Source organism: Rhinichthys klamathensis, unplaced genomic scaffold (assembly GCF_029890125.1).
Source record: "Rhinichthys klamathensis goyatoka isolate OS25496 unplaced genomic scaffold, OSU_Roscu_1.1 h1tg000001l_1, whole genome shotgun sequence".
NCBI lineage: Eukaryota > Metazoa > Chordata > Actinopteri > Cypriniformes > Leuciscidae > Rhinichthys > Rhinichthys klamathensis.
In genome coordinates this window covers 5,495,885-5,517,806 of record NW_026606555.1, presented here as the reverse complement: position 1 = coordinate 5,517,806, position 21,922 = coordinate 5,495,885, and the positions used below count along the sequence as shown (strand labels likewise).

At 38.3% G+C, this 21,922-nt stretch overlaps 1 protein-coding gene across 1 annotated transcript in view; it reads right to left on the bottom strand.

The window, feature by feature from the left end:
• Positions 1-2,533: 2,533 nt before the first annotated feature.
• LOC130086384 (pleckstrin homology domain-containing family G member 3) overlaps positions 2,534-21,922 on the bottom strand; it is a 59,553-nt gene continuing 40,164 nt past the window's right edge. The window contains exons 4-19 of the mRNA XM_056252571.1: positions 20,589-20,689; positions 17,059-17,128; positions 16,458-16,504; positions 14,963-15,113; positions 14,293-14,424; positions 13,797-13,979; positions 13,584-13,676; positions 12,547-12,633; positions 12,437-12,470; positions 12,241-12,321; positions 12,117-12,149; positions 11,366-11,376; positions 10,664-11,014; positions 8,040-8,147; positions 5,899-7,435; positions 2,534-3,469 (exon numbers count right to left, since the gene is read on the bottom strand). Coding sequence (XP_056108546.1) covers positions 2,556-3,469; positions 5,899-7,435; positions 8,040-8,147; positions 10,664-11,014; positions 11,366-11,376; positions 12,117-12,149; positions 12,241-12,321; positions 12,437-12,470; positions 12,547-12,633; positions 13,584-13,676; positions 13,797-13,979; positions 14,293-14,424; positions 14,963-15,113; positions 16,458-16,504; positions 17,059-17,128; positions 20,589-20,689 — 3,933 coding nt within the window. The 3' untranslated portion in view covers positions 2,534-2,555. The remainder of the gene's footprint in view (positions 3,470-5,898; positions 7,436-8,039; positions 8,148-10,663; positions 11,015-11,365; positions 11,377-12,116; positions 12,150-12,240; positions 12,322-12,436; positions 12,471-12,546; positions 12,634-13,583; positions 13,677-13,796; positions 13,980-14,292; positions 14,425-14,962; positions 15,114-16,457; positions 16,505-17,058; positions 17,129-20,588; positions 20,690-21,922) is intronic.

The window sequence follows — 21,922 nt, the reverse complement described above, 5'->3', positions numbered from 1 at the left end:
TGTTAAAGATCACTTCATCTGGACAGCATCTGTTGTTTGCTAACATCTGATTGTTTGCTAAGATATCAGTTTTACATACATTTTAAAAATACACTTTAAACAACTTTAGAGCAGAGAATATATTTGAGGTGAAAACATGTTCATGACACCTTTTTGTAATTTGGAGGATTTTTGTAGGATTAAAAAAAAAAATCTTAAAGACATTTTCGAATGTCTTTAAGATTGACAGGAAATGTCCTATAGACGTATTGCAGATGAGCAAACACTAAAAAAAATACGTCTTCCAGATGTAAACACGCACATAAAATAGACGTCTCCGTGATGTACGTGTGCTAATGAGAGGCCACATTAATAAAACGATTTCAACTAGAGTGTGCGTATGCTAAAACCCACGGCAACGTTCATATTAATAAAACCGGTCTTTTTTGATTTAATTTTTGTTAACAGTGCATTTACCAGGTGCGGCCATCGTGTGGCGTACTTTCATCGCCTTTTAAAATGAAAACATCCTCATTGTTTCTTGTCAGGTTATTTAGTAAGAGTTCACTTACAGTTCAAGTACACGGACTTGATTGAGAAATTGAGATCATCTAAGACTATTCCTTTGCCCTTCATGATTCAGGAATATCACATCACTGTAAATGCCTCCGTGTGCATATTTAGAGGCCCAGTCATTTCATTCATCAATGATTTTCTGAAAGGGTGCAACATAAAACAGGACATTCAGAACTATTATTAAGAAAAATATTTATATATTACTGAAGTTTTGGAATTGTTCTATAATTAAACATAAGGAAAAATTAAACATTTCCAAAAAAAAAAGGAAAACACTTTCTTTATTGAACCTTATTGTACAGTGTTACCATTATGTTAACTATCTTAGTTATCATGAGCTAAGAATGAACAATACTTCTACAGCATTTATTAAATCTTAGTTAATATTAATTTCAACATTTACTAATTACATTATTAAAATCAAAGGTTGTATTAGTTCAGTGCATTAACTAATGTTAACAAACCTGTATTTACACTTTACAATAAGGTTCATTAGTCAACATTAGTTAACTACCTTAGTTAACATGAACTAAGAATGAACAATACTTATTCAGTATTTACTAATCTCTTTTAATTTTGCTAAATTTATAAATCCAAAGCATGTTGTAAGACTTTGGCTAGGTGAGGGATTCAAATTGTAAATATTGTACGAGGTATGAGGTGCTCATATGATGTTTTGACAAATTTAAATGCTGAAATTCTGCTACAGTGGCTCAGTGATGGCTAATGCTGAATGGCTAAAGTCATTCAAGTGCTGCACGTAGAACTTAGAAAAACTCCGAAAAATATTTGAGTTTCATATCTGAAAATACATTTGCATGAATATCGTATTAATATCAAACCATAAACTGACATGGAGGCTTTATCAGGTTCTGATTTGATTAAACCTCGGAAACGGTGTTGAAAGGAGTCATAAATGCTCTTGGTTTGACTATCTAAGATTAGCATTTGAGGCCTACAGATCAGAGTCATTAAAATGGGACATAAACAAAATCTGTCCAAGTCTTTGCTAAGTTGAATTTCCTGGGTTTTATTATGGAGTGAATTTTCCAGACTTTCCACTTTATGCACTGTATTTTTTTGGTGCATTTGTATTAAGTCAGACAGATAGGAGGAATCAATAGAATCTTAATAAATAACAGAGAGAGAGAGATAGACACAGACAATGATCAATAAGAGAGCAGTTATGAAGAAAATGACAGATTTCACATCAGAATGGTCTGCTTGACCAACAGTGTTTACCTAATTGTGGCATCCCCCAAAGTCTGATGTTAGTGGCAGATTTATCATGCACCACAATGACACATGGTAAGCTTAACATTTCAGACAAAATTGTCATACTGTACTACTTGTTCTTACAGTATGCCTTTAAACATTAGGATCTAGTTTCCTAGAAAAAAGGGACTAAATCCACTTTGCTACAAAGGTACATATATACACTTGGCCCATGCATGCCATCTACGAACAAGCTTTAACATGTCTTTTAGTTAAAAGTTAAATAAAACCCAGTTTTCAAGTGGTCTGTTCCATTTAGAGTCTGGAATTACACTAAAGTCTAGTCTATACTGGCAGAGTATACAGTATTACATGAATTGAAATACTTTTGCCAAAATTTTAACAATCATGAAGAAGACCTTTACATTTATGTAAAATGACTACCAAACACATACATGTAATATCTACAATCAAATATGCGAATGGTACATCAGAATGAATGCATGTACAAGAATGTACAATATTTACACTTGCTGCCTAGCATCCAGACCATAAAAAAAAACATAGGTTTCTCATAGGTTTAACAGTAGGCAACATAAATCAAACAGTGTCCAAAACGTAAAGAATATTAGGTTTGAGGTTTAAATTCGCCAAATGATTTATTTGGCTACAGCATAATATATACTGACCATACCTTCAGTGGTCAAGACATTAAAAAAGAGAGAAATTAATGAAGCAAAGTATTTCACAGCCAACAAACTTTCTGAACGATAAAACAAGTGATTTTATCTTATGCTTTGGAATTTTTCTCTGAGGTTCTTGACAACGCTTTGTTGACTAGCGTCCGCCTTTTTCCCAGAATCCAATGCATTTTTAACAACATCATCTAAGTAATCACTAGGGGATGGAGCTTTCTCCAGTTTTTTGCTCCTCTCTGTCTTCGATCCTCCCTCTTCCCTCAGACGGTATTCCTCTGACTCCTGATACGCCCGACAGCGGTCGATGACAGCCATGATTGAGATCTTCTCACGAGAAGTTGGAGAACGAATTTGGACGTAGCCGTCATCTGTTGTTATTTCCTGTTTCATGCACTCTTTGGTAGGCAGGTCCATCTCTACTGGTGGTGTATCCTCAGGTACTTTCTCAACCACTATTATATTCTTCTCATTTGGAAGGGTAGCTTGAGCGGAGACATAGTAGCCACTGCTGGCATTTTTACTCCGAAGACTATGCAGATCACTCAAGTACAAACTACCCAATTTTTGGTCCAGAGAGCCAGTACGATTCTTCCGAGTTAGCAATTCTCCCGTATCCCTTCCCGGATAAAGTGTGTGAATTGAAGAGTCTGTGGAGCCATTAGAGGTGAGCATGCGGCTAGAAGAGCAGCTAGAACGTCTTCTAGAAGTGCCGTCGAACGTCCTCTCTGCCACAGAACGACTTTGGCCTGCTGGTAACTGAGAAGATGAGCTGTCGAAGTGTGCATATTTCGAGCGAAGCTCACGGACGTCTGGCCAGTTGAAGTTCTCAGGTGGAGGACTAAGAGGACTCCTGGAATGGGACAGATGTGGGGACATGAACTTTGGGCTACTGACAGAATTAGGAGTGTGGTCTGGGCTGGGAGTCACAAGCTGGGACTTCTGGTCTCTTTCATAATCAGCCTGATCATTTGCAGTCAGGGACAGCATCAAGTCTGGTTTACCTGTGGAGCAGCAAAATATAAGATCATTTTATGTTCATTTTACAGTACATTAAAGACTGAACAACATTAAGTAGAATCACTGCAACCAATATATATTTCAGCAACCAATTTATATTTATTGAAGTCAACCACTTTAAACTGGAAACCAACACGAGCAGAACTCAAAGTTATTTTTTACACGTACAACATCTGCACTGATTACTTATGACTAAGTAGATTGGATACCACTATAGCCATCTATTTCGAGACATTTTATCCTGTAACCCATCATGGTCATCGGAGTTACTCTGAGACATGGAGGGGATCCATGGCCACGCAAAAAAGAGGAAAAGAGCACACTGTCCCCCTTTGCCAAGCATTCTGCTCGCAAATGTCCAATCTCTTGAGAATAAATTGGATGATCTTAGAGCCAGGATAAGATTTCAACGTGGCATAGAGACTGCAACATACTCTGCCTGTCTGAAACTTGGCTGATGCCTTTGGTGCCGGACACAGTAAAAGCCGCTAAAATTAGATACAGAGAACGAGTGGAGTCTCAGTCCCTGCCACGTACGACGAGAGTCTATTAGCTGAAAATGAGGACCATAAGTGCCTTGGCTTGCTGACGAGCTGAATATTTTCTATGCACGTTTTGAAACTAACAGTGTTAGCGCTATTCTGCCGATCAGCGTGTCAGAACGAAGCAGGCATGTTAGCGATGACCATGTAATCACCGTCACTGAGGACGAGGTTTGGAGAGCTCTAAAGAGAGTGAATGTCGAAAAAGCAGCCGGCCCTGATAGTATTACGAATGTACCATCTACGACAGCTGAGGAAATTCAGGGTCTCACCAGTAATCCTGAAAACGTTCTATTCGCCAACAATTGAAAGTGTACTAACTCAATGTATTTCAGTGTGGTATGGGAGCTGCACTAATCAGGCCTGTAAAGCTCTGCAGAGAGTGGCCCTGTCCCAAATGGCACAGTCCGGACTTGTGGACTTCCTCAGAGTCCACACTTCGGTGACGTCATGTAGTGCAGACCTATAGGGCCCTTATCGCGAGTCCGCGAGGGCGCATTGAGAGGTATTTTTGGGACAGACTCGATCATCACGCCGGAAACAGGGAGACGGTCTGATTGTTGTTATGGGCAGGAGCTACAGGTTCGGGGAAATATGCTGCCTATTGTTGTTGTGTTTACATATGACTCAGTAAAGCCCTGACATTCTGTTCTATTTATTTAATGAATCATAATGCGATCGTATTATTCAGCTCGCTATTATTAGCCTATGTTTGAGACATCAACCACTGGTCGATGATCATAATGTTTGTATAAACTTGTCATAAAAACCGTAATGATAATTACACTTAAATATTTTCTTCTCAGCCATGTTAACAAATGTCCGTGAGCGAAATCTCCTCCCATCCGTTGTCTGATTGGCCTTTCGCAAGGATTCCTGGGTAGTTAAAGTGCGTGGAGCCTGCATATATGCGGGCTTCGCGGAAGACCGCTTCAAGGGTACAAAGGGGGCGCTGCTGAGCACACTTCAGAGCGTTAAAATGCTAAATGGGACGGCCTACGGACTCGTAGACTCGGCGAGCACACGCAATTTAAGCCCACGAGACCGAAAGTCCGCATGAAGTGCGCCATTTGGGACAGGGCCAGTAGAGCGCTTAGCCGAGGACATCACAGGGTCTGCATGACATCCATCTCAGATGATGCAGGAATAGAGCTGTTAAATCATCAAGGACTCTAACCCTGATAACGGTCTGTTAGCATGCTTCCATCTGGTAAGTGCTTCCGTAGTCTGAGGACAAAAACTGAGAGGCTTAGGAGGAGCTTCTTCCCTCAGGTTAAGACTCCTTAACTTGGACTTGCCTGTATCACTCATCTCATAAGTCTCTCGCTCAGTTCGGGTCTATTAAGCGTCAGTTGCACATACTAGCACTTGTATTGTTGCTGCAATGTAACATCCGTTTGAAACATTCTCTCTTTTTTGGACATTTTATATATTGCTGAATAATATTACTGTTGTCAGTTTATTATATACTGTTTTTGCACTTAGGTTCATTTTATTTTTTATGTTATGCACAGTCAATGGAGACCATATTTACCATGTATCATGTACATCTGTCTATGTGAATCTATTCTGAAGATTTTGACAAGGTTTGCACAAAGCCACAGGGTGCCTTTTCTTTGTCTATTTTTGTTTTGGAAAAATTAATTTAGTGAACAAATTAAATGATTCAATTACTCATTAATAATACACAAACAGACTAATAAAAAGATTGCTGCAAACACAGACAAGGAGCAATGCAAAAAGTGAAAAGTCTCAGTTCTGCTGTTAGATTCTGTTGTTGTAATATGTTGTGGTATGGAAGAAAATTTGTTGAAATGCAGTTCACTTTTTTAAAATAAAGATTTGATTATAGTCAAAAAGATCCATCTTGCCTTTGGTCTCCTCTGGCTTTTCTTCCACCACCGACAGAAGGTTCCTCGTGGCCGGCCATGTGTCTCCAGACTCCTCACTCCTCTGTCTCAGCCCTGGTTGTGTGCACTTAATGCGTTGACTGTACTTCCTTGCAAGATTGAAAACTTTGTTTTGGGATGAATCCGGATCTTCTGCTGACTGTGCTCCTGAATCTCCCCCATCTTCAGTTTCTCCTCTCAACCTGATAACTCTGGGGGCTAGAGATGTAAGGGGTCTACATTCATCCTCACATTGTCTGGGTCTGATGGCATCATTCTCACTGGCTGCACGGTTTTCCTTCTCTTTCAAAGGTGATGGTGTGAAGGACTCCTCTCTGATAGTGCTTAGATTTGAATCTTCAGATATAACCTGTCCATCAAAACTTTTGCCTTGTGTCTTTTTACCCAGGTTAGGACTCTTCCTGGGGAGACTGGGACTGGTTCCTCTATAATAAGGAGTTTCTCTGGGCATCAGTGCTTTGAGGTCCCCTTGACATCTAGAGACCTCTCTTTCCATTTCTTGCCAGACTTTGATCATCTCAGAAGAGGGACGGAAAACCTCTTCCGGATTACTCTCAGTTTGGTAATAGACGGACTGAGGTTTCATGAAATCATCTACATCAGAGTCGAGCCTAGTGAAATCTGTGGGATCACTGATAACAGGTTGTTCCAGAGAGGCTGAATTTGCATATAAATTGGTCTCTGATAGAGCCGAGGTAACAAAAAGAGGTTCTATAGCTTCATCGGGTCCAGATGTACTGGAGGTCTTCTCTAGGGCAAGGTCTTTATTATTAGGAATGCTGTTGAAACGACTAACTGAATTCCTAACAAGGCCACTTGGAATGTAAGTGAGGCTCTCTCTACGCTTTAGGCTAAAAGTAGCATCCTGGTGCTCTGCATTCTCATAGTAGCTCCTTATCTTGTCAATGAGTAGTTGATCTTGCCGGGATAGCACTGAATCCCTTCTTCTGTCGATGCTTTGATCAGCGTCAAAAAGTCTGTCGTCCCCTGATGACCCGATCATGAAGTCTGCTGATGCAAGGGCTTCCTGGGTCAAAGGAATGCCATGTGACTCAGGTGAGCAGGTGCTAGCAAGGCGGTGTTGACGATCATGGGAATCTCCCAGACTTAGACTGCTTCCAGTCCTGCTGGGAAGACGTGGAGATGGGCAAACATCCGTGCTTATGCTACTACGACGTGTGGCACAGACGAAGTGTTCAGCAATGGCGCTGGCCTTATCAAGCACAGATGATGGTAGAATGCTAGTGGAGTCTGATTTCTCTTCTGCATTCTCCTCTTCCTCTGAAGATTCACCAGGGGTGTCGGTTTGCTGTGACAGAGATGAGGCCTCTTCTGTCTCTTCTTTGGGACCTTTCTGATCATCTTTTTCCCTTGCTGACTCCAGAATATTTGGGACCTGTTGGTCCATCTCTATGGACTCGGGATCACTAAAGTTGTCTGGCTTTAATTTCTCAGTGGATCCCCAGTAAGAGGCTATTTTCAGGTTTTGAGATTTGTCCTTGAGAGGGTAAGAAGAGAATGTCAAATTACAGTTACAAGCTGAATCCCTTGCTTTCTGGGTTTGTTTAAACTATGGCTGGGTATCACCAATAACCTCATGATACGATTTAGTTCAAAACATTGGTAAGCTTTATGGTAACCTGTTGCTTACTAAATTAACTTCAAACTTCAAACGATTAATCACGATTAATCGCATCCAAAATAAAAGTTTGTGTTTACATAATATATGTGTGTGTACTGTGTATAATTATTTTGTATATAAATGCACACATGTATATATTTAAGAAAAATATGTTATATATATATAAAATGTTTATATTTATATAAAATATACATTATATATAGGCTACATTTAGTCTGTATACAGTATATACATGCAAATATTTCTTAAATACACATGCATGTGTGGGCATTTATGTTTTAAAAATAATTATACACAGTACACACACATATATTATGTAAACACAAACTTTTATTTTGGATGCGATTAATCGTTTGACAGCCCTACTCATAACCAATCAGTACAATTCTAGTTCTAGGTGTCAAGTACTAAAACTAATACAATTACTGTATATAATCAATAAGTTAAGTAAACAACTCACCTGTTCTGAGATATATTTTTCATCCGTAAGATATGCCTCCACCTGTTCAACTGATGGGGCATTTTCTCTATTCAAATTATTTTCAGTGACCTCACATCCCTCTTCCTCCTAAAATAAAAACATGTTTTTAGCATTCATGGGTGTTTCACACTTTAAAACAACTAACTTTAAATACAATGCATAAGAATATTTACACTGTTAAATAAGCAATGTCATTAGGAACAAATTATAAAGCAAGACAATTATTAAGTAAGACGATTATTATCAGTCCAAATACGGTTTAAGTTAGATTCATTAGCACAACCAGATGAAGTAGAATTTTCCCACATTTTTCTGTGCTGATTTTGGGAGGAAAATCTTGTTAAAAATGTGTTAAACGGATCTGAAACAGTAATGCAGTTTTATTGATGGCTGAAAGCAAAATCAAATTAAGTACACTATTTAATAAGTGAACACACAAGGGGTGGAGGATATGTAGAACTTTGTGAATGATGGGTTGTGCAATTCTGTGGACTTTTCCCGCATAATTCTGTGCATGCAGATTCCTTGTGGGCCTGGGTAGGGTCGCACCAGCCATTCGCCAGTTCTTAAACTGGAACAAACTCCACACTAGAGACTTAGTAACTACTAGCTAGTTTGTAACTATTCAGTTGCACCATTTGTTCTTAAGGCAGAACATGGCTAGTAGGTTGTAAGCTCTCCGTAAACTAACGCATAATATGACGTTTATCCTCAGTGATGCAATAGCAGCCTTCAAATACATGAGAAAAGGTTGTATTGAAATGCCGTCAATTTCAGTTTATCCTTCATTCTAACTTCTTTTGCCTCAAGTAACTAATGGTAAAAATATGTTTCCATTCAAATACGATATTACTTAATCATGAATAACATAAGAGATACAGTATATACAAAAGTCTGAAACTGTATTAAAAATGAATAAGGATCAATAAATAAATACTGTTGAAGAACCACTAAGCAAGTAATTTGTTACATAATGTTCTCTCTTTTAAAATGTAAGTGAGTGTAAATGTCAGCATCATTGAAATCTGTCAGCTAAAACAAGAGCTTATTGATGCAATTCAGTCAGTCTAGTTTATTCCATCCATTACTCCTGGCCGGAGGCTTCCGTCAATATTTAGTTACGCAGAAACTAAGTTTAATGGTGCGATGCAAAAAATATTTAGTAGTGCATAAGTTGTAACTTAGTGCCCCTTTATGTCAAACTAGGCTAAGCACAGCTGGTGCAAACGGTCCATGGTCATTAATTAGAATTATTTTGCAAAATAGTATTACTTTCTATTTCTGTGACATTGCACTAGAGAGCCACGCACACATAGAAATCTTGGTTGCACTTTACAGTATGTGCACTTACTGTACATGTACTTACAATGTACGCAAAGTATAATATTTAATTTCTAAGAAAGTACTGGCTAATATAGGGTAACTACATGGGTTAAGGTTAGGGTTTAGGGGAAGTTTCAGGGTTAGTACCAAGTTATTGTAATTACTATATTAATTATATAGAATGTACATGTGGAACAGGACTGTAAAATAAAGTGCTTCCGAAATCTCGTTGGACCTGAAGTACCGCTCCTCATGAATATTAGCCATCAAACACGGCTGTGGAGGGACTGATTGTGAAAATGCAAAACCACAACAGGATATCATTATATGACAAATCCCTCAAATCTCAGACGTCGTCTGGTGAAGCATCGCGTTACTCATGACATATTTACAGTAAGGTTCTCAGCTTTACGTTCTTCAGTTGCAGTGTTGTTCTGCAAGTATGAGAGTGCTTGCAATCAGAGAGAGCAGTTCTGACTGGGTGTTTTTTATTGACTGTCTCCAGGAAATGTTTAATGGGGTGGCCTGAGGGACATAGTAGGGTGGCACACTAAAACGAACACTGAAATAAATGGGGTAACCTGAAATTGTTATTTCGAAAATCTGTTATGGTTTCTTTAATGATTTTACAAGGTAAATAAAACATGGTTAAACATGTTGTATACATGCTTGTGAGATTTGTCAAATTCAAAGCGATCCTCTCATGAACATGCAGTATGATTAAAGTCGCATATGCAAGTAAAATGGGGCAGAGCACGAAAAGAAATGTCTAAATACACAGATGCTTGTTGCTGTTGAATTTTGATATTTTATCCATGTCTGATAATATGTAGACCTGAAAATATTATTCTATGCTAAATCTAAATGGATGGGCGGGCCAATTTTTTAGGGGTTATTATTACCATTTTGAATGCAAAGAAAAACGTAAAAAATTGAAAAACAGTTTATCCAACTTTTATCATTAACGATAATAACACTGTTTCTAGATGTTTCTCTCAACAAAGTGAAATGCAGCAATACAGTGAACAAAATGAATCATAAGTACTGTACAGTATATGCATTATTTGATGAATTGCAATAAGGTTGTTACAATTTAGTTTAGTTCCTCTAGCAGTGCTGTTGATCTACAGAGTTAGCTTCAGCTTGTATGCGCTGTTAGTGGATTAAGGCATTCTGTGAGAGCACATGCAACATGGCAGGGAGGTCTGGCGGACATGCAGGTCAGGTTGCAGGTCAGGTCGGGGTATGACAGAATCCCCCTAGGTGGCAGAGAACCTCACCCTTGTGAAGTCCATGGAAAGCAAAGCTCGGGCTCTATAGTGCCAGCAGGAAATGGCAGCCAACATGGAACTGGCAAAGTCAGCTACCTGGTTGTCCTCCATTAGAATATCGTCAGAGTCACTTTCCTCTCCTTCTGCTTCGTCCTCATTGTCTTGCATCAATCTGCCCTTCAGAGATAGCGAGCTACGGACCGCCTCCTCATTATCACTGGGAATCAGGCCTTCAAGAGAGTTTTCTTCTCGTGCGACAGGCTTCTCAGCTGAAGACTCGCACAAGCCATGAGCGCTAACACTAGAAGTGGCTTGTAAAGGCCACTTGTCAGCGGCCAACGCCCCCACGCTGTCGGAATGCTGGGTCACAATGAAGTCACAAAGATTTCTTCTTATGAGGTACAAGGACATGAACCAAACTAACAGAGAAGGTGCCCTACATTATTGAGCTCACTCTAAAACCAGAAGTGGGTAGTAACGTGGAACATTTACTTTTCGAAGTAGATTTAACGATGGGATTTTTTTTCTTTCAATTACTAGTAAGTATTTGTTTTTTACCCACCACTCTTAACACTTCAACAAGCGTGTGGACAACAAAATAAAAAGCACATCAAAAGGAACAAATTGTAGACTTCTTGTCATCTGATGTTGACAAATGTGTGTGTTTTTAGGCATTTTGGGTTATTTTTGGTTGATTTATTGGCTTCTTACCTTCAGTATTGCTGAAGAATTTACCCAGACACCAGATCAGCCAGATGAAAAAAAAGAAAGAAAAAAAAAAGTAAGCAAATTAGTGACATTAGCCATCCTTTGTAAAAATGTCTTGCTTCCACATGATGCTTTGTGAACATTCTCAAATCATGCTAAATTACATGGATTTTCAGGTTTTGCATTTTGGGGGTTCATTAAAACAAAAGGGTATATTTAAGTATATATAACTACTAAGTTAAATATAAATAGGGTATAAATATACTATACCCTTATAGGGTATAGTATATTTCATATACTAAGAAATTAAAATTAAAGAGATAGTTCACCCCAAAATGAAAATTCTGTCATCATTTACTCACCCTTAGGTTGTTCCAAACCTGTATGAATTTCTTTTTTCTGTTGAACACAAAGGAAGATATTTTGAAGAATGTGGGAAACTGAACAGTTCTGGGGCATCATTGACTTCTATAGTATTTTTTTTCCTACTATGAAAGTCAATGGTGCACCAAAGCGGCCTGGTTACAAACCTTCTTCAAAATATCTTCCTTTGTGTACATCAGAAGAAAGAAATTCATACAGGTTTCGAACAACCTGAGGGTGAGTAAATGATGACAGAATTTTCATTTTTGGGTGGAGTATCCCTTTAAGTTAATATAATTCTGAATTAAAAATGTTGTACTAGCTAGAAAATGCATAATAGAAGCAAGAGGTGTCAGTTCCCACTGTATCTTTATTGCATGCCGTGATTTACCTTTAGGGTTCTTCAAGATCTCTTTAGACGGTTCTGTTGGAAGATAAAGTAGCAGTCCATTGGAAAAAGTAACTAAATTCAAGATTTAAAGTTTTACAATTGCAAGACATATACGGGCACCTACCTGACTGCCTCCGGCCTGGTCTAGAGTTAGAAAACTCCTCTGACTTTTTGAGTCTCTCAGGGCTGTACTTATACTTTTTGTCTTGGAAAAAAAAAGTATTCTGTTAAAACAGGCCCATGATGATTTTTTATACACTTGTTTAAAAACTAATGGTATGAAAAATGAAACCTGTTCATGAGTGGTTTTAAATACTTACAAATAGAATCCATCTCCAAGATTGCTTCCTTTGCCTAAAAGAGAACCATCCAAAATGTCCAAATGAATTTGAGATGTTTTCAAATACAAAACCCAATAATCATTACATACCTTTTGTGGTATCACAGCCTGATGGTTCTCTAGAATTAGCCGTTTGATATGATGAGCCCATAATTTCTTCTCCTCCACGGTTTTAGCCTAATGAGAATCAACCATTAAATGAGTTGTTCAATAAAAAATTATATTCTGTCATTATTTACTCAACACCATGCCATTCCATGTTATTTTTTGTGTAGAGGGAACACTCAAGGGGGAATTGAAACACCATTAAAGTAGTTCATAGTACTGTATATAGACAGTCTTCTGAAGTCATTGGGATAACTTTGGGTGAGAAACAGCTTATTATTTTTATTGTATTCAAATGTATTTTAACCAAACATTACAATGTTAAGCTTGTGTCATAATTGATTTAAGATGTGCAGTGCAGGTGAAGGTATCATATGACTTCAGATGACCAAAGCACAGTAATGGACTCTTTCTATGGGACTTTGTGTTTTTCTGAATCTGTTGTTGTATGGCAAGGGCTGTGTAAAGATTTTTTATTTAAAGAGTTCTGCATTTGTGTAAACAAAATACATGTTTGTATCAACATGGCAGTGGCAGAACTATCCCTTTATGAATATAAGATTTGGTAACACTTTATTTTAAGGTGACGTAGTTACACGTTACTACATGTACTTACTACAGAATAACAGTGAATTATGCATAATTACAAGCAACTAACCTTAAACCAAACCATAACTCTATAGTAAGCACATGTAGTTAATAAACATTAATCAGAACTTAGTAACTTCGTCACCTTAAAATAAAGGGTTACACTTTATTATAAGGTGTCATTGTTACAGTGTAATTATGTATTTAAGTACTAAGTAATATTAAGCAACTACATGTACTTACTATAGGGTTAGGGTAGGATTAGGATTTGGTTGAGGGTTAGTTGCATGTAATTATGCATAATTTACTGTTACATGTAAATGTAAAAGTACATGTAAATTATGTAACAAGGACATTGTAAAATAAAGTGTTACCAAATAAAGTGTAACCAAAGATTTTTATTCATGTAAAGACACAAATCATCAAGGACACACCTGGACAGTGTGAGGTTGTTTGGGATGCTTGTAATGAGTGACACTGAAGCATAGCGAGTCCTTGGCACTCTCAATTAACATGAGCGCTGAACACTGCATGAGGAAAGAGAAAACAACCATTTTAATGGGGGCTTTACAATAGTGCTGACTGTTCAGACTAGACATGAGTGAAAAATGAAGTATCATTTTCTTGTGAAACTTGTGCTGTCATACCGAGATGTGGGCCTTATAGACATAATGTTCTCCTCTTCGTTTAGCGATGAGGAGCATGAGGTCAAAGAGGAACAGTGTGCGCTCGTTCTTGGCACGATGGACACGAAAGGTGCCCTCAAGAACCAGTTCTCCATATGCAGTCAGATCAGATCCCTTCCAGTTTATGAGCAGAGACTGGACTTCCTGAGGCAGATGAGGGACGTACAGATATTGTAAATTGGTTCATATCTTTATTAAATATGCGGAAAACATAAACGAGACCGGCAGGGCGGCATGTGCCTATAGGCGAACTAGGCAGAAAGAGAGAGATTTATTTTTTTGACATTTGGACATATTTTACAGCAATTCTATCAATAAACAAAATCTCCAGTGTTTCACATGCATCTCAAAGATTGTGTTTGATTGTGAGTGTGAATGGGGCGGCACGAGAGCAGCAGTTGAAAGCTGTGAAACAGGCTCATAACACAAACTCTTTGATGTGTGTTTGTGAGCCCACCTGAATACGGACTGCATGTTCATGTTTTCTCTTCATGTCGTTTATATACCACGCAACACCAGTCATGGTGTATATGGCCTCCTCCACCACCTCATAACCCTCCTCCTCTGGATCAAAGTGCTTGGCAATCTCCTACAACATAAAGGACACATTCAAAGTACTTGTGATTAAAGACAATAACTACTAACTGCATATTTACAATGCAATCCAGATTTTTTAAACAACCCAACATTACCAAAATTGATTATTGCATAAACAAACAAAAATAAAAATGTCCTCAAAACCAATCAAACTATATAGGCCCAACAATATGCACATTTATACATGACATAGGTTAAATAGAAAAAAATGTAAATGTACAAAACAACAGCAGAAGTGTGATTTTGTACAAAGTGATCAATGAATTTGCACTAAAATACTGTAGATTTGGATTGGACACACAGCCTTTGATGTCAACAAGCGTTTTCTCCCCTGTAAATGCTCCTTTTACAGTGTGCATTCTGTGATCCATTTTGGTTGAGAACCACTGATCTAACTCTTCAATCACCGTCTTTTAAACACACAATGTTACAATATACAGTGCAAAAAACAATGATAATCCAACAAAAATGATCATGCATGATAATAGAAGCATTGCTATACAGTATTATTCAGGGAATGGTTGGTTAACCTGAAGTAACAGATGATATTTGAGGATCCTCTGGACCGGCTTGAGAAGATAAGATCCCAGAGGCAGAGATCGCTTTAAAGTAGCTTGCCTCTCCCTGAAGAACTTTGCAAAGGTTTTGTTTCTCATGCACTCTGTTAGAGCAGCCACAGAGCTAAGGAGAAAGTATGAATAGTGAAAAAACAGCACAGCACACACTAACAAACATGTCACTATACAAACTGATAAGAGTAACTCCCATACATACAACATTAAATAACCCTCTGATAATTCATAAACGAGTCAACGTTGACAAGGGAAATAAATAATGCTTCAAACACCAGGACTGAGCTGCACATACAGTAAAGACAACCAACAGGTTACAAAGTTCAAATGTGCTTTAGAACATGACAGGCCCGGTTCACACCATGTATTAATGCATTTTGGTCGATCGTATCACAAGTGGACGATGCTAAATACAGGTGTAAACGGGGTCTAAAACGTTTTGAGCTTGTCCACTCTCCACCACTTCCAGAGGTAGTCGAAAACACATTCGGCCGGATTGCTTTCGTAGTGTAAACGCTCATGTGATCGAATGTGTTCAAACAGCCACAAAAGACCATCTTCTCTCCGCCTACTGAACTAATGCGTAAAGCACGCTAGCCAGACAGGATTTAAACTTTGTCGGCTGAAGAACCAAGTTTGGTTTGGTTTTTGAAGCTGAAAAACGTACCAAGCACAATGTTCTCGCAACATTGCTGATTTCTAACACACACTAACAGTGTTCGGCTGGTCGGTGTCTGTCAGAGCAGAAACTAAAGCTGCTGCTCTCTGTGTGTTTTTCCGTCGTCTCCGGACGCATTCATATGTAAATTGCACAAGCCTATTTCGTCTATAAGATCGAAAGATCTGTAATAGCCCATACATCGAGACCCTCCCCTCGAAGAAGTCAGGACATGAAAATGGACAAAAGAGACGGATTAAACACCCGGTGTACACGGTCGAAATGTGTCTCCCTCGTCTACTTGTGATCTGATCGACCAAAACGCATCTTAATACCAGGTGTAAACAGGTTCAAAGACACTATGTGACACATTTTATCTAATACATCACATGGGTTCATCCATTTCTGGTATTGGCCCTGGATTTGTGTGCTTGTCCAGGCATTAAAGCCCTTACTGATCATGAATTTGATCCGACCACTATATAAATATAAGTTATTGATCTAAAAAAAACAGTGTTATTATTTAAATGAAAATGAAGCAAATTCACACCACAATTCTCAATATTGGAATGTTAAAAAGTTATAGCGTATTAAAATTATATAACAGTTATAAATGCACATCACAGCTGTATTTGTTTTCTTAATTTTAACATTAGCTGCCAGTATCATATTACTGTACACAATATTACCAAAACACCAAAGGTGCTTTTCCTTGATGCAGAAGATCTGACAACCTAGCCAAAGGCTCTTCAACATAATGCATATGCGTTACTTTGGCCATTTACTGCAACTTACTTTGGGTAATTGGTGCAATATTGTGTGTAGATGTCAAAATATTCACGCTAAATATAGGAGAAAAAGATAAGTCAGTAAAGGCACACAACAACACAAAACCACATCACACAATGCAAACATTCAGCAGAAATGAGCCCCAATTACATCATTTGATTTGGAAGTTATCAAATGCAATAATTAGCCCACTGTTCTTCTGGAGTTTGACGAGGTTGTTTTCATGTAAAGATGTTAAAGAATTTAATGATTAAAGGTACACGATGTAACTTTTTGATGTTCTGTAACTGCATGCGTCTTGCGGAAGAACACTGTAGCCGGAGCTACTTCTCTCTGTTTATGTATACGACGAGTCATGCAGGTACTGGGCTACTCCCGTTTAAAATAGTATGAATATAAACACTTATTATAGTGATTCAGGATAAGACAAAAACACGGTTTGGAAGATGGATTCATGATGTACTCGCTCATTATATCAATTTTGTAAATTCTGAACAAAAAAGTTACATGGTATACCCATAACACTTTAGTTTAGTTACATAAACATATAGCTGAAATATGATCAGATCTTAAGCCATTAAAGGAACTGTGTCCATTTAAACATCACCTTGATCACAAAGCATCTGGCAATGGCCACAGGATCATTGTCACACATGTCCAGTGACTGAAGCAGCTCACTAAAAAAAGAGAAAACATGTTTACAAACCCCAAAACATCAAAATAATGTTCATTAAAACACCACATGCTCTGAACACTGTAAAGTCAAAACAGACTCCTAAGGCCATTACAGCATTAAGCTGGCAAAAGGCCTTGTGATAAAGACAAGAAGCCACGTCATAAGTTGTTCAACAGCACATGCGGTCTTGCAAGTCACTCATCCTCTTATCCGTGGCCAATGAGAAAAGAACATCTCTTACTGCATGAGTGTGTGTAAGGAGCGCCTTACATTTCCTTAATAGTAAAATCACTGTGATGAACAGTGTTAAGAGGCTTATTCCTTTAAAAAAATTAACATGATAAAAGACACTTTTTCTTTGCCACTGGTATAAGAAATCTGAATCTCCTGTTCATGTCCAGGTTCAATCCATGTTTAAAATGGATTTGAAAGCACAACTCAGGGATTAGCTAACAAACACCACAGCAAACAAAGGAAATTATGCCCACACTTTCTGTCATGCATTTGTGATGAAGCACAAACAGAAACACGCCAACCATTCACTCACTTACTGTGTGGTATTGAGGAGAAAAGTATCACTCGGGGGTAGACCAACACCTGACAACAGGTGAGACAATTACGCTCAAAAACAATGGACTGATGACTGGTTAGATGAAGAAAGGTGTGTGTTTAAGTCTCCATCCAGAGATTTTATTGAAAAGCATGCAACAATGCCACTACTAACTGACAGATAGAGAGAAATAATACACAACATCTCAGTAAAATCTCAAGCCCCGAGTCACAGACACACACATCATATTGATTACCGTCCACTAAACAGATTTTTTTTTTCAAACTTGTTCTCTAAAATGAGAATGTCTCTTTGCCTAGCAAATCATGGTTCATGTACCTGTGGTGTACCTAAAGCCTATTTGCTATTTGAAAAATCACGCCACAGAAATCACGTTTCAATAGAAAATGTAAACCGAAAGAAGAAAAGTGTCTTTCTTTCTTGGGGTCTTTAAGGTTTCAATCTTCCTATATCAGGTAAAGCAAGGCGGTATCAACGGCAAGGTCAAGGGTTTTGATTTGCAGGGAACACATATACTGGTCAAATGTACTTCAACCCACTTTGGATCAAAACATCTAACAGATGCATATAAATCAGGGATAGGCAACTTCGCTCCTGCAGAGTTTAGCTTCAGCCCTGCCTGTATCTATCTAGTAATCCTGTAAACCTTGATTGCCTTGTTCAGGTGTGTTTAATTAGGGTTGGAGCTAAACTCTGCAGGAATGCGATCCTCCAGGACCGAAGTTGCCTATCCCTGATATAAATTAAAACATGAAAAGGAGTCATGAGAAATTACTTGTGAGAATTTATCAATTGGTAACATGTTGTTAAGATTATCTATCCCACAGCCAGCCGCCCCTCGAGGCTTCACCGCGGTGAAGAAGCTCCGCTCCCGCCTGAGTCTCGTTTCAAAGAGTGTGTTCCCCCACGGCTCGGGTCCCACTGAGGTGGTGTGCTTAGGAGCTTGAGACGTGTTTATCGATTTCTCAGGCCTTGTTTGCCAGCTCCGATGCTCTCAGGCCAGATCAGAAAGCGCGCTCGTCTGCCTCTTCCGGTATGCTATTGGCCCGCTCTAATTCTGAGGAACTAGATGTTACAGGAGTTGAGGCAGAAGTGACCAGTGAGTCCCGGCACCCGCATACGAGGAGTTGCTGGATGTCATGACTCGCACCATTGCCAGACTTAATTTAATCTAGATGCAGCCAGACTTTGAGCGACCCACCTTTTCCCACAGTTTGAAAACCCTTGGTTTAATTAAATTCAACGAGTAAATATGGCCTGAGACAACTGAGGAGAATTTTTTTTAACACAAAAAACCAACATGAAAAAATAAATGCAGTTTTAAAAATACATTTTCAAATACAGTTTCATGGCCAGTAAAATAAAAACTCCCAAAACACACATCATGCGCTGCACATCAGTACCATTTCAGTCAACCAAGCAAACAGAAACTTAAAATATTATTACAATATTACATTTTTTTAATTCGCTACAAACATAGCTACAAAATTAATTAAAGTTTTTTATGGAATTATTTTAAATAATTTATCCAAGCACATCGTTAATTTTTATTTTTTTAAAATACGTGCCCTCATAATATTTAATCAAAATAACTTCCTCTCCCTTCTCTTCTGTGATGATGGGGCAACCTGTCACTCACATGAGATTACAGCAATTGCAAACCACAACCATTCAATGATCCAATCAAATCCCCATCTGCCACTTGTTATTAATATAAGATTGTATTATTAGTCTACGGTCAGAGCAGGGCCGGTTTTCTGATGATTTGTGCTGACAAAAACTGACGAAGTTGTCCCATTAAAACAGTAGGTAGCACAATTCGACAGCGAAAAACGCTCCCTATCCGATTGTGCTACCAGCGTCATATTCAAGTTTGTGCGTCTTATTCATGTGGCTTACGCGCATTTACGGACCTTGTCCACCCAAACGGGTTACTGTGCCCCTGCCTCCCTCCCCTCCCTGCTGAACACGAGCGAATTTAAAAAGCACAGAGCGAGTATGAACTCGAAAGCGATTACAAATGCATGTTGGTTTGTTTCCACTACAAATGCAAAGTTGAATCAACGTTATGTGCCCTCGTAATATTTAATCAACCCCCCCCCCCCCCAAAACTATACTTTTGTGGTGGTCAGTCTTTACAGATTCAGTGTTTGAACGCCAGATTTTGAGTCTGTGAAGATTAAGAAATTAAAAAAATGGGAGTAGTAGTGAAGATAAGTTAGGGCATCACGGACACTGATGCGGTTCGGTTCGGTTCGGTTCTTTATTTTCTTAGTTAGGGTTAGAGGATATTTATTTAAAAGTCAAGACTTCTTTTGGTTTTGTTACTTTCTTTTCTTTGGCGCCGCCCACGTCTCCTCTTCCTCCTTGTGGTATTGACTATCTTACAGAAATACTGTATCCAGTGTATATATTCTTTATATTCTTTACATGTTTATCTTGCTTAATTCTTGCCTTTAACCTTTTTGTACTGAATAAAGGTATTGGCTTTTTGCAGTTACCTGGATTGGTGGTTCTTTAAAGAGAAACATATATAATCTATGTGCTGTAAATGTAAATTTTAAATGTTAGACCCCTGAACCCCTAGACTATCTCGGGGGTCGTAACATCATTCTTGTCCATTTTCCAGGGCTAGGAGTAAGGCGTGAGCTTCAGCTCGGCAGATGACAGAACTGCAGTGACCGCTTACAATGAAAATTCTGTTGGTGAAAACGCTAATAAATGTATCTTTATCATTCTTGGTGTGAACAGGCTTTAGTCTAGATTCTTAGATTTTTCTTTGTACACAATCTATGCAAAGGTGTGGCATTCTGATGTCTGTACACGCTTCAATAAACGACTGGTGTTGGTTTGGTTGCAAAAAACAAGCAAATACTGAATGAGTTCTTACCTGTTAAACTCATAGATGTCTTCTATGTTTCCAAATAGAGCACACACCTGTTCTGGCTTGATGGGAAGATCTCCCGTGTCTATGATGTGAGCAAGATAGTCCTGCAAGAGAAAATCAGTCTTGAATATTCAAGAATACTTTTGACTTGCATGAAAGCACAATGACCAGTGGCGGCACTAGGGCGGGGCTTGCCGGGGTTATAGGTCGTCAATTTGCATATCACAGCAAAGCCCAGCCCCACTGTTAAGTACATAGTCTTGTACCTTTGTCTTTTTGTCAGATTTTCAAAAATGCTTTTGCTTCAAATGAAAGTTTGTAATGTTATGATTTACCTCGTAGCTGATTGGTTTGGTTTATGGCTTATAACTCCTTTTGGGAAAAATGAATGGAAAAAATACTTCTGAAACCAGTGCAGCTGAAAAAGGGGGCAGGGAATGTTGCGCTCTATAGTCTTAATGGGAGAAGTCAATTAGGCCGCGCTCAGGAATGGTGCGCATTATTGATCATTGTGAACACTTTACAATAAGGTTTCATTAGTTAACATTAGTCAACTACTTTAGATAACATTAACTAAAATGAATAAATGCTGTAGAAGTATTGTTCATTCTTAGTTCATGTTAATTTCAACATTTACTAATACATTATTAAAATCAAAAGTTTATAAGGAAACTTATACAAATATTAAAATTGTATTTGTTAACATTATTTCTGTCATGACAACTCTCGGAGTGATTGGCATGGTAATGGGTATGAAAATGTTGTATGTATGGGTCAAAATTATCGATTTTTCTTTTATGCCAAAAATCATTAGGATATTAAGTAAAGATCATGTTCCATGAAGATATTTTGTAAATTTCCTACCGTAAATATATAAAACATTTCTTTTTCTGAGTGAATGCAGCACAATCGCGAACATGAATGGACAACTTTACAGGCGATTTTTATCAATGTTTCGATTTTTTTTAACCCTCAGATTTCAGATTTTCAAATTGTTGTATCTCAGCCAAATATTGTCATATCCTAACAAATATAACATAACAAACATCAATGGAAAGCTTATCTATTCAGCGTTCAGATTGTAAAATTGACCCATGTGAATGGTTTTGTGGTCCAGGGTCACAAATATTGTAGTACACTATCCCTTGCCAGCAAAATTACATTTACAGGTATTGTCATGCAGATACTGACAAGCTTCATTGTTGCAAGGACAGAGAAATTTGACTAAATGCCATGGCAGCCAGCTGTATGAGGCAAGGGAAAGCGAAACCTCACAAGTTTCACATGTTTATGGAAAGCACCTAAGCAATTTATACAAGTCTCAGCAGCTTTGTGAA